The sequence below is a fragment of the Tiliqua scincoides genome, chromosome 1 (genome assembly GCF_035046505.1).
Source record: "Tiliqua scincoides isolate rTilSci1 chromosome 1, rTilSci1.hap2, whole genome shotgun sequence".
NCBI classification, from domain to species: domain Eukaryota; kingdom Metazoa; phylum Chordata; class Lepidosauria; order Squamata; family Scincidae; genus Tiliqua; species Tiliqua scincoides.
The window spans coordinates 49,756,155-49,769,414 of record NC_089821.1 but is presented as its reverse complement, the minus strand read 5'-3'; the positions used below and the strand labels follow the sequence as shown (position 1 = coordinate 49,769,414).

The 13,260-nt window shown below is 42.5% G+C and overlaps 1 protein-coding gene across 1 annotated transcript in view; it reads left to right on the top strand.

Annotated features, from left to right (window-relative positions):
* Positions 1 to 13,260, top strand: part of TUB (TUB bipartite transcription factor) — a 78,799-nt gene that overhangs the window by 50,073 nt on the left and 15,466 nt on the right. The window contains exon 4 of the mRNA XM_066635258.1: positions 2,063 to 2,197. Within this exon, the coding sequence (XP_066491355.1) occupies positions 2,063 to 2,197 (135 nt within the window). The remainder of the gene's footprint in view (positions 1 to 2,062; positions 2,198 to 13,260) is intronic.

Genomic DNA, 13,260 nt, shown 5'->3' with positions numbered 1-13,260 from the left:
CTGAGTAGGTTTTCGGTCCAAATTAACAGGGCTAGTTTACTGTTGGGCAGCTGCAGCACTGAGCTCCTGTTAGGAAATGAGGCTGCTTGTGGAGACAGCCTCAATCTGTTTCCACAATTGTGGCTTTACTGTTTCCAGCTATCACATTTGTAGAACTAAGAGCACAATCCTAACCAACTTTCCAGCACTGGCTTAGCTGTGCCAGAGGGGCATGTGCTGCATCCTGCAGTTGGGGGGACAGTCATGGAGGCCTCCTCAAGGTAAGGCAATGTTTGTTCCCTTACCTCAGAGTTGCGTTGCCCTTATGTCAGTGCTGGAAAGTTGGTTAGGATTGCGGCCTAACCCTGCATCTGCGTGCAGCTGGACTGACATTTACCTGCATTATTGTGAATGTGTGTAGCCGAGGAGAGACTATGGCTGCTTGCGTGGAAGACCCACTGACTGCTCATTGGCACTTAGATCCCATTGGAAGTTAAATAATGAATGGGGGGGATGCTATTTTTTTATGTGCTAGTTTAAGTAAATGACAGCCCAATAACAGCAGCGGCATCCTTTGTGGAACAGGGCAGCTGTCAGCGGCTCCTCAGGGAAGGGAAGTAGCCCTGCAGTGGGGCTACTTGATTCTGCCCTTGGCCTTGTGGCCCGACATGGAGGCTCTGGATGTAGCCTCCCAGCCGCCCCGTTCCCTCCCCCAGCATGCCTGCTCACCCCTCCCCACAAGCCCCCACCCACCTCTCTGCCACCCCATGGTCCACATGACTGCCAAGTGGTAGAGCGCCAGCAATCCACCAGCACTAGCCCTGCACCAGGTGGTGCTGAGCTACCTCCAGTGCTGGGCTGGCATTGAGGGCCACGAACGTGCTTTACGGCACATTTGTGACACTGCTGCCGAAGCGCCAGTAATACAAGCTCAGGATTGGGTTCTAAACCTTTCTGTCTGATTTGGGATTATAATCCTACTCGAAATCTTCTCATTTTAGTCTGTCCACATTCTAGGGTATTTACAGCTCAGTTTTATGCACATTCTGCTAGTGTTATCACCCAATTGGATTGGGCTATAAATGTAGGATTTTGAAAACCTCAGTTTACCTGATTTAATAACCAAGAATATTTTTTTAAGAATTATTTCCAGTGCTCTTTCTGACTCTAGTCCTGTTTAAGCTCTCACTTGACAAGTTTACATATTTGCATTAAATACCATGGTCTGTCAACAGTTGAGGATGTTCCCACTCTTTGGAATGAATTCCTCCAAATGCATTTCACAGTAATAGACATTTTTTAGCGTCTACATTACCTGGACAATATGGGGGCATCTTCAGATTACAGGGTGTGACTTCTGGAAGGAATTAATGATCAGAGGAGTAACAAGGACGGAGCCTGAGGGGCATTTGCCCTGGGCATTATGCCAAGAGGGCACAATTCAGCCGTGACAGACCTCTGAGTGCTGCACTTGGAGGTCTGCCATGGCTCGGCAGACAACAAGAGTTGGCTGGAAATCTGATTGGGAATGTACCTACTTATAAATCAGTGGGCTTGCAGGTGGATGTTGCTGCTTGCGATTTGAAATGGTGTGTTGGTGGTGGTGGGGAGATGTTTCTTGTGATGTCTCTCCAAGAATTCTTAGGGATATAGCAAGAATATTAGTCCCTTTACATAAGTTGCTGTTTTTTTTCTAGAATGAAATGGAGCCCTAATGAGGACACTGCAAGAGACCCAGTGGACACAGCTCCATCTGTTTCCACTGGGTCCTGGGAAATAACCTGGTAAATCAAACCTGGTCCATACTTTCACAAACTCACAAAGAAAATGACCAGGAGACCTGTCTGTAGCACTTGATTGTACGAAGGTCAAAAGCAACTTGTAAATGCCATTGTGAACCTTCAGTCTTTTGTCCTGTACAGTCTTCTTTCTACTGATCTATGAAACAAATGCTTCATAACCTGCTGTGCTTTGCTCGCTTGCTTTTCAGCGGCTTCATAGATTTCTGATTTCTTCTCTCCCTTGTCTTTTTTCTCTCTCTTGTTCTCCTTTTTGATTGGGATGTCCTGAATTTCTCAAGCAGTGCAGGAGGCTGAGCCCGAAGATGTAAAGGTGGTAGCAGACTCACAAGCTCCAAAATCAACTAAAAAAAACAAGGCAGCCACAGGAGGCTGTCAGACTGGCAGCACCAGAAAGGAGAAAAAAGGGAAACACAAAGGTTAGCTGCATGCTGGCTACTTGTTAATGAAGAATGGGACAGTAGCAAGACTTTTAACAATGTTCAGGGGTTTATTTGCTGCTTGTCACCTTGTATAACCCGCGCGTTGTCCTAAAACCAATACTCTTCAAAAGCATTTAGTAGATAGAATCTGCGTTGTTCAGTTGAGGTGGCATGTATATCCAGGTGCTAGTAAGGGGGCTTCAAACTCATTTCATACAGGGGGCTGAATAGCATCATGAATGCCTGCCGAGGGCTGATGTGACCTCATAAAGCAGGTGATGGCCAGAAATGAGTGGTTTGTTTTCATGCAGGAACCCATTAGCTGCAAATGACAGAAGAGAAAATGTGCAAGTCTTAATCATGTTTTCAAGATATGGGAGAGCCCAATTATCATGTGGGCTGCCCTTTTAGCAGCACAGCTTCTGGTGAGGCACTACTTTCCAGCTCAACAGTGAGAGTTGCTCTGCAAAGTGACACCTTGGCAGAAGCAGCACTGCTGAAAGGGTGGCTGAAATGATAATTGGGCTCTCCCGGCACCTTGGCAGCATCTCCTTCTCTCATCTCTTCTGGTCTGCTCCTTCCCCTACAGAATTCCTTGCCTTCTGAGGCCTCCTTCTTTCACTGCCTCCCAGATCCTCAGCCAAAATGGAACTGCTGAAAGAGTGATGCTTTGAGATTATTGTGTGGACTGGATAAAGAGCTTCTGTGGGCTATATCTGGCCCACGGGCCTTATGTTTGACATCCCAGTACTAGTAATTGCATTGCTCAGACTGTTGGCATTAAGTATGAATTTCTTCCTGTCTGAAAAGCTTGGAGGAAGATGCAACATGTAAAATCCCAAATTCTAATAACAAAATGATACTGAAATCATACGAAGAAACAAGATTAAAACCCCTGGTGTTTCCTGTCTACAGATTGCTACCTTCACTCCATTGATCCAAATCTGAAAACTGTAGAGCTTTGAAAAGATACTTATATTCAACTTCTGTGTAGCATTGAGGAGGTGGAAGGTTTTGCCATACATTCAGAGATCCCTAAGTTTCTTTGTCTGTGCCATATATTTTTAGTGATTGATTCCAGCAATAATATTTCTTTATACTATCCAGCACTTATACCTGTATCCAAACATTAATTTATCACATTTTTATACTGCCCTTCCTCTGAGGAGCTCAGAGCTCCTCCCCTCCTTTTGTCCTTAAAACAACCCTGTGAGGTAGATGAGGCTGCAAGATAGGTCACCAGGTGACCCAGGAAGCTTCATGGCTGTGCGGGAATTTGAATCTGGATCTTCTAGGATAAAGACCAATTCCTGAACCACTACACTATGCTGACAATCATCTGTATTGATTTACCTCTGTATTGATTGACTGATTCATCACATTTGTGGTAGAAATGCTTCTCTAGTCTCTAGTCTAGTCTTTCTCTAGAAATGCCACTAGTCTATAATTGAGGAAAAAGTTCACAATTTGGTGGGGGGTTTGGGGTTTATCTTTGTGAATTTGGTGATGGACTCCCAGGGAGTTTTCAGACTGGACTATTTTACTGTATCCCTATTGTATTCCTTACTCTGTTTTCAGCATCTAAATGAAGAAATGGATCTGCAGATTGACTTTGGTAATCTGCACAGGATTCCTTTGTTAACTATGAACAGCAGGATTCCACATGTATATATGTGCATACAGGAGGTAAAGAAAATGATCTGCTCTTGGTTTCTGTGTGTATAGGGAGTCTCTGTAAGGATTCCCATGCATGGAACACCTGACCAGCTTAGAAAATGACCTTACTGGGAAAAATTAGAGTGATTATTGTAATGCACAGTCCAGGGGTAGATTGGCCACACCAGGCAAAGTCAGATATTTCTTGGATGCAAATCACAGCTAAAATGACTGTTTCAAATTTTTTAATGGTTCATATTTTCATGGATTCATGTGACTGACATGGAACCCTTTCCTTCTTTTCCTGTCAGTAGCACAATCTTGATGTTCAGATTCTTAGATACCCATTGGCTGCACATGCAAGATAGCAACTTCGCACACTACTGGCCCTACTTTCAGCTGTATGATGGTCATGTGGACCCTTCTGATTTCTTGGATTATAGCTTGTGTCTAGTAGTTGCTGAATTTGTTTTCTTAAAAAAAGCATGAATCTGGAAATTGATTCTCACAAAGTGCCTTTCCTCATGATGTTCCATAAGGCAGATGCTCTGTAGAAGTAATATGTCCAAAATCATCAGATTATCCAGAAATATTGTTCATCTGTTAGATTATGCCAAGAAATAAGACTAAAGAGCTTGGCTAAAGAGACAAGCAATCATTTGATTTGTGGATTTGAAAAGACCATTCACGAACTGAAGCTCTGATGTACTCTCTATGTACAGTTGGCTATACAAAATGTCCATTGAATGTGTTTGTGTATCCCAGTCTTGAAAGACCTCACTTACAAATCTGTTGGGACAGAGCCAAATACTGCAGGTGCTCTCAGCTATCTCGTCCTGAAATGGCAGGTCTGTCTCAAAATGGCTCTAGACCCAATTAGACCCAGTTAATTAGCATTTACTTTAAATGGACTTTGTGTGTGGATATAGAGCCTATCTAAACTGAATTTAAAGTGTCTATTATAATTTAGTAGTATAATTTAGTATAATTTAGTAGTATCCTTCAGTTGAAAAAATAGCGCAGGCAGGCGCTTCCTTCCTTGACGGCAGGAAGTCTACTTCAGATAGCTTTTTCAAAGCAGAATGCCTCCGTTTTGCTCCCACCACCCAGAATGTCTCTGAAGGGGAGGGGGAGGGGCTGCTTGTATGCTACGGTGGGGCTCCCTGCAAAAGTTAGCACTTTGCACCCCCTCTAGCTATGCCACTGCATGAAATCACATAATTTATTTTGCGTACGTGGCAGTGTTTCTCAAACTGTGGGTGGGTTGTGAGCCAATTTCAGGTGGCTCCCCATTCATTTCAATGTTTTATTTTTAGGGCGCAATCCTAACCCCTTATGTCACTGCTTTCCAGCACTGACATAAGGGCAATACAGCTCTGAGGAAAGGAAACAATCATTGCCTTACTTTGAGGAGGCCTCCATGAGTGACACCCAACTGAAGGATGCAGCACACGGCCCATTGGCACTGCTATGCCAGTGCTGGAAAGCACTGACAAAAGGGGTTAGGATTGTGCCCTTAATACGTATATTAGACTTCATGCTCCCATGGTGTGTGACTGCATTTGGGGAAATGTTATAGCTCTGTACTTTTAACAGGCTACTATGTATATGCTTTTAACAATGATAGTCAATGAGACTTACTTTTGGGTAAGTGTGGACAGGATTGCAGTCTAGGATTGTCAAAAATTTTCCTTCCTGATGATGTCACTTCCAGTCATGACATCATTTCCGGTGGGTTCTGACAGATTCTCATTCAAAAAGTAGGTCCCGATGCTAAATGTGTGAGAACCACTGGTATGTGGTGTAGCCCATTAGATCAAGCCTAGTATAGTGCCATAAGAATTCTGCTGTACAGCAACATTTTCCTGAAGGTTTGTTCATGCATTGAAATTGTTGTAAAAGTCCCATTTCATAGCATGGCTAATCTCTTTGTGCTAAAAGTAGTCCAAGTTTTATGAATAATCAGCTAATTCAGAACTAGAAACTGTTGAATTATACATGAGCAGTACTCAGAATCTCTCCTGCAAGAACGGAATGCAGGACCTTCAATATGTGATGCTTTTCTGAGTGACTCTCTGACTGATGAAGCTGGGACGAGAACAATGCAATAAAGACAAGCACCAGGGAGTGTTAGGCTTAACAGAGCTGCACTGTCGCAGGAGGAAAGACGTGGTTGCCGGAAGTGGCTAATTGTTTGCACAGGGTGATAGCTCTTCCCCTGTTTTATGGCCCAATAAATAGGTATAGCTTTGGTGCAGCACATAACAGCTATCACTGGAATTAAAGCAGGGTTATCCAGCCCTCAGAATGTGCATCAATACAAAGCCTGATTTCTTGTTTATTTTTTAAGCATGCATTCTGTAGGCAAAAAAACAACAACCTCAATAATGTGCAAGTACGAGTGCTTTCGTTTCTCAGCTGTGTGATTATAACGGCCTTCCAGCTAAGTGGCTGATTAAATATGTGCATTTGTCTCCTGTAAATCCAGTTATTTGTGGGTGTAAGATGGTACATTAAATTGCCCTTTGGCCTCAGAGCAATTTGACTGTCATGATTATGATTTGTGAAATGAGTTCCCTTTTCAACTCAGTCAGTGCTTGGCATACAGATTTGGAAAGAACGGGGACTTGCAAAATGCAGTCAACAAAGAAAACCAAAAACGTTAACCATTCAAAATGTACATGTGCGTCAATAATGAAATCCTGTGAGTGGTTTTCCATGATTAAGTGAGTGAAGAGCAATCATAACACAATATTTGCCCCTTACTATCATGAATTTCCGTATCGTGATAACTTAGGACAAATAGTAAAAAGTTCCATATTGTGATAACTTAGGACAAATAATAAAAAGTTAAGTAGAGATTTGGCGTATTCCAAGGCCAAGTGCGCACGGAGATCAGCATACATTCTAAATTCATTCATTCTCAGATTCATCTCCTGCTTCCCAAACATGCAGAAATGAATCAGAGGCACTGCTACCCAAATTGTTGCTATTCTAAGGATGTAGGTTTAGGGTTGATGCAACCCCACTTCCAGTGCAGCAAGTCTTTGGCAACTCAAAGGATGAGTGAATACTTAGGTCAGGGACCAAATGCAAGATGAAACTACAGGTGCAACCTTGTTATACATGGATTTTTTATGTGATCAAGATTTGCATATTTTCTCTTCTGTCATTTGCAGCTAATGAATTCCTAAGTGAGAAAAAGTGCTTATTTTTGATTATGACCTGTTTAATGACATCACTTCTGGCTGTCATCAGACATCATGAATGCTATTCGGCCCTTGGTTTGAAACAAGTTTGACACCCCTGCTTTAAATATTAGCGAAGAACAGGACACCTTGTCCACACTGGAACCATAATGATAGAGATGGGGGGCACATTTTTGCACAATTATTAGTTAAAGCAATCTGAACGTAAGCTTTGCTTTCATACAAATAATTTTTTTTACAAGCAACAAATTCAAATCATTACCAGCTATTTGCTCTATTTAATTTTCTAATATGAATCTCTTGTGAGAAAAGGTTTGGATCAAATGAAAGGTTTTATAGTGTTTTTGTTACAGCATTTGGAAATAATTTTTTAAAAAATACGTGGTGTTCTCTTTTATTGTTAAACTATCATTCTTCCTCATTTCAGAGCAACCCAGTGTTAATTGAAGTTTATGGTGCCAACTTTTCAGCAGGGATGGCTTTTTAGTTGTGCTCCAGAATTCTAATGTGCAGATGTGACTCCACTGTACACCCTAGGCTTTTGAATGTAACAAATATCGTGGGGAAAAAAGAGCAATGAGTCCCACTTCCGATGAGAACAACTCATTTTGTTTGTTGTCTTATGTAGCTTAGGGCTGAAACAATTTCATTTTGTCATCATTGAAAAACACCTACATGGAAGACAATTAGTTTTCTAAAATATTCCAGTTTTCTAAAATTTTCTGAAATAAAAATATTTCAGAAATTTGTTATGTATAAATCTGACAATAGGCGCTGAACAGGCTGGAGGTCTCCTCCCTTACTCCATGTGGAGTCCCAGCCTGCTCAATGGGCATACTCAAATCTATGCCAGCTAAATTGCTGGTGCAAGTTCAAGAAGCCCCTTGTTGGACTTCCAGGTCCAGAAATGGGGTAAGGATATGGTGGAGGGCTTCCTCCACTGATCCTTCCCCCTCCCAGGCTTTTTCCGCCATCCCTGACCCATTACATTTCCTCCCTGCCTCCATCCTCCATGTAAAATGATTACTGGGCTGGGGCACCTCCCTTACAAGGAAAGGCTACAGTGTTTGGGGCTCTTCAGTCTAGAAAAGAGGCACCTGAGGGGGGGGGGAATGATTGAGACATACAGAATTATGCAGGGGATGGATAGAGTGGATAGAGAAACACTCTTTTCCCTCTCACATAACACCAGGACCAGGGGACATCCACTCAAACTGAGTGTTGAGAGAGTTAGGACAGACAAAATAAAATATTTCTTTACCCAGTGCGTAATTAGTTTGTGAAACTCTTTGCCACAGGAAGTGGTGATGGCATCTTGACTGGATGCCTTTAAGAGGGGATGGGACAAATTTCTGGAGGAAAGGTCCATCACGGGTTACAAATCATGATAGGTATGTGCAAGTTCCTGATTTTAGAAGTGAGCTACCTCAGAGTGTAAGATGCAGGGGAGGGCACCAGGACGCAGGTTGTGTCTTGTATCTCCCTGAAACACATGGTGGGCCACTGTGAGATACAGGAAGCTGGGCTAGATGGGCCTTTGGCCCAATCCTGCACGGCTCATCTTACATTCTTATCCTGTCTTCCCCCTACCACTGCACCACTGAGCACAGAATTCACCTCCCCTAGCAGCCATGGATCTGGATACAGTGCTGGTGGGATGGTGCAGACCTTCCCACCGGCACTGCCAACTTGTATGGTGCCACAAATATGTTTAAGGCACATTGCAACACCTATCTCTGGCACAGCACTTGCTAAGCTAGCACTCACTGATGTTTGGATTGTGCTGTGAACCCTTTTTCTTTTCTCCTTTTATTCAAGCTACTGCAAGATCCTGTCATTTCAGACTTGTAATTCTTGCTAAAATTCATTGTTCTTTGTCTTCTCCAATTGCAAATATATTGGATTATTTGCTTATTATTTCCTGCTTGATTTATTGTGATTCTCTCTCTGTCTCTTTCCAAGATTTCTCCTCTTTGTTTTCTTAATTCTGTTACCGACTCTCTTTTTTTTTTCCCCCTGTCCCTCATTTTGCTCACATTTCTCCTTTGTTACAATCCCTTCATTGGCTCCTGTTTTCTTATTGGTTCCAGTTACTTAACAATCATTCAGTTTTTGACTCCTCCCTCTCTCTCTCTGCTGGTCTTTGTATATTTGGTTGACATTGTATACTTGGACCTTCAGAAAGCTTTTGAAAAAATCCATCACCAAAGACTGTGCTTTGGCTCTGTTGCTGGAACTAGGGTTCTGGTGGTGGAGAGAGCTTTACACATAGCCATGTACTTCTGGGCTTCCGGAAAAGCCCCACCAGTGTTGGTAAGTTGGCAGGGTGGGCAGAACGAGGCAAAGGGTGAGCTGAATGGGGTGGTTCAGGGGAGGGAAGGGGTCATGTTGGAGGCGGGAGGAGGTATAGCCCAGTACAAACATCTTGTGCTGTGAGGTTATCCCCTCCAGAGCTACTCAACATGCCCCCTTTGTCGCAGATGTGCAACAGCTATAGAGTTGATGCAGATCCAAGGAGACACAATGGCAATTGAAGGACTTTTCACTTATCTCTCCCAAGCTTCCTGATCGCCCCCCCCTCACTGTAGCATGCAGCATAGTCTGTTTTGTTGCAGCTGCATGCTCTTGCAGGGGAAATGATAGGATTGGGCTGTCAAATGAGCATGGAATAAGACAAGTCCTTTTATGGATTGGTAACAGGTTAAAGAATAGGGAGCACAGATTAGGAATAAATGGGTAATTTTCACAGTGGCAGAAAGTAAGAAGTGAGATATCCCAAGGATCAATATTGGAACTGGTACTTTTCAACTTGCTCATAAATGATCTGGAGCTAGGGATAAGGAGCAGGGTAGCCAAGTTTGCAGATGACACCAAACTATTGAGATGGTAAAAACCAAAGCAGATTGTGAAGATTCCCCCAAAGGACTACTTAACACTGGGTGAATAGACAATCAAATATCCAGTGCAGTTCAGTGTAAGTCAGCATAAAATGATGCACAGTGGGGCCAAAAAAAATCCCCACTGATTGTCAGTGACCAATCAGGCAAGAGATTTTTGGATGTGGTGGACAGCTCAATGACAACATTGATGCAGTATGTGGGAGTTGTAAGAAGGCAAACTCCATGCCGTGTGCACAATATTTTCCCAACTTTCAATCATGTTATACCATACTGCCAAGACTTGCCCTGCCAGTACCAAAGTATTTAAAGATGGCATGCCCAACACCTTCAATTTCCCACCATCCCATTCTACCCATAGTGAAGCTATTTTAGTACAGCTACAGGACCATAATGCAGATATTTGCAGTCTGCATCTCCAACAATCAGCAGTAGTAATAATTTAGCTTTTTTAATTTCAATTTTGGCGGCTCTAATGTGTGCCAGATCCTAACTCTATTCCCTGTCACCTTCCTTCTCCTGTACTCTCCTTGAACTTGCATCAGCAAAAGAGGTGGCACAGATCTTAGGAGACTGATAGGTGCAATAGAGGCTTGCCCTGGAGAAAGGGAACAAAAGTTCCCTTACTTCAAGGAGGACTGCCCCCCCCCCCCGCAAGATACAGTATGTACTCAATTGGTGCTGCGGCATCAGCAATGGGGGATTTAGTTAGGATTGGGCTGTTAATTTGCTACAAAGCAAAATCTGCTTGAAGGGAAAATGACCATTTTTTTAAAAGAAGTGCACAGAGATGAGATTCTAAAGCTATATCAATATTTGTAGTTGTATTGTTTTCTACAACAACAAAAAATTAGACTCACTACTGTTTCTGAAAAGTAGGCCTTGACATCCAGAATGAGAACCTGTATACAGATCCTATTATTAGTTCTAGTTAGACTGTTGTGTGTAAAGGACTTCAGGATGGTTAACACACTTGCAGCCCAATCCTGGTGGGCTCTGCCATAGTTCTGGCAGCAGTAGACACTTTATGGCCACTGTTAAACGGTTCCTGGAAGCATGCGGAGCCACATGCTTCCAGATTGCTGTCAGAGAGGCTGGAGAAACCCCACACACAATGTTGGGGAAACAAGTGTCCACCAACAAATGTGAATTGGGTGGAGGAAGGGTGGACTGGGGCAGAATGGGGAGGGTGAGAGGCTAAAGAGCTGGTGCAGGTCCAAGGAGACCTCCACTGGCGATCAGAAGACTTATGGAGGGGGAGGGGAAAATATTTTTTCTTTTCCTTTCCAGGTTTCCCGATCTGCGTCCCAACCATCTCATGTAGTGGAAGACCATTCAGCTACAGCTGCATGCTGTGGCTGGGAAAACCTTAGGACTGGGCTCTCATGGAGCCAATGGGAGTAGACATGTATGCCTCATGGTGTGATAGTTTTCTTTCACATTGGGTGTGCACAGATACAGGAGTGCAGGGGTTCTACCCAGATCATACATTGTGTTGTATACATTGTGAACTGTGCATTTGCTGTCCCACTGTACACCAGAGATTCCTAGCTTAATGAGTGTGTTTAATCACCCCAGCTAATTGCTGCAAACCAGCAGACCATTAGATCCACTGTTCCATCTAGGATGGATAGCCAATAAAGGGAACTACCAGGATAATACTACTTTAAGGGAACTACCAGGATAATCTGCACTGCGCTGTGTGAATTAAGTCCCATGGCTTTGCTTCATTGGTTGTTACAGTGCAATTATGGCTATAGTACTTGTAATTATTTCCCTAAATGATTCTGTAAGTACACTAGTGAGCCATCTCAGTTAAAGCACTGTTTCTCAAACTGTGGGTCAGGACCAACTAGGTGGGTCGTGAGCCAATTTCAGGTGGGTCCCCATTCGTTTCAGTGTTTTATTTTGAGTATGTTAGACTTGATGCCAACATAGTATGTGACTACATTTGGGGAGATCTGTACTTTTAACAGTCTACAATGTATATAATTTTAAAAATGATAGTCTATGGCAGTGGTTCTCACACATTTAGCACCGGGACCCACTTTTTAGAATGAGAATCTGTCAGGACCTACCAGAAGTGATGTTATGACTGGAAGTGACATCATCAAGCAGGAAAGTTTTTAATAATCCTAGGCTGCAATTGTATCCAAACTGACCCAGGAATAAGTCCCATTGACTACCACTGTTAAAAGAATATACATAGTAGCTTGTTAAAAGTACAAGTCTATAATTTCCCCAAATGCAGTCACATACCATGGTAGCATCAAGTCTAATATATTAAAAATAAAATATTGAAATGAATGGGGACCCACCTGAAATTGGTTCATGATCCACCTACTGTGTCCCGACCCACAGTTTGAGAAACACTGGTCTATGGGGCTTATTCTTAGGTAAGTGTGGATAGGATTGCAGCCTAGGAGTGTTAAAAATTTTTCCTGCTTGATGATGTCACTTCTGCCCATGACCTCACTTCCAGGTTAATGATATCACTTCCAGTGGGTCCTGACAGATTTTCATTCTAAAAAGTGGGTCCTGGGCTAAAACGTTTGAGAACAATGAGTTAAAGCATTTCCTTAATTTATTTTTACATCTCATATACTGCCCTTCCTCCAAAAAGCACAGGGCAGTGTACATGACCCCTCCTCATCTTACATGCCAATCCTAGGCATGTCTACTCATACGTAAGTCTCATTAATTTCAGTGGGACTTACTGCCAGGTAAGTCCACTTAGATTGCATTCTTAGCTTCACAGCAACCCTGTGAGGTGGATTAGGCTGAGAGATAGTGACTGGTTTAAGATTACCCAGGAAGTTTCATGGCTAAACGGGGATTTGAAACCAGGTCTTCTTGGTCCAAGTCCAACACTCATACCGTTACAGACACTGTAATGCCTGTACTGGCTCTGTCTGTACAAATTTAAAGCAAACATGTGCAGTAATTCACAGTAATTATTTTTGTAAAATCACTTTTCATGGATGTAAGCAAGAAAGATTAGAATTAAGTTTCTAATCACAGAAAAGTAAAAAGGATAAAACAAATTAATGTTAATAACTGAGGAGAGAATTAGGTAATGTTTGCCTAGTTCTGATTGATTTCTTTTTTCTGTTTCTGCCCAATCTGTGTGGTTAAATTTATTAAGATGTTGACATTTTGCAATAGTAACCAATTGCACATTAGGAATGGTTTCTGGTTCCTGCCTTCATAAGTTGATGAAGACAAGGATTAGGAATATTTATGAAATAGGAGCAGTGCAGGATATTATATTAAAAATCATTATGGATAGCTCATATCA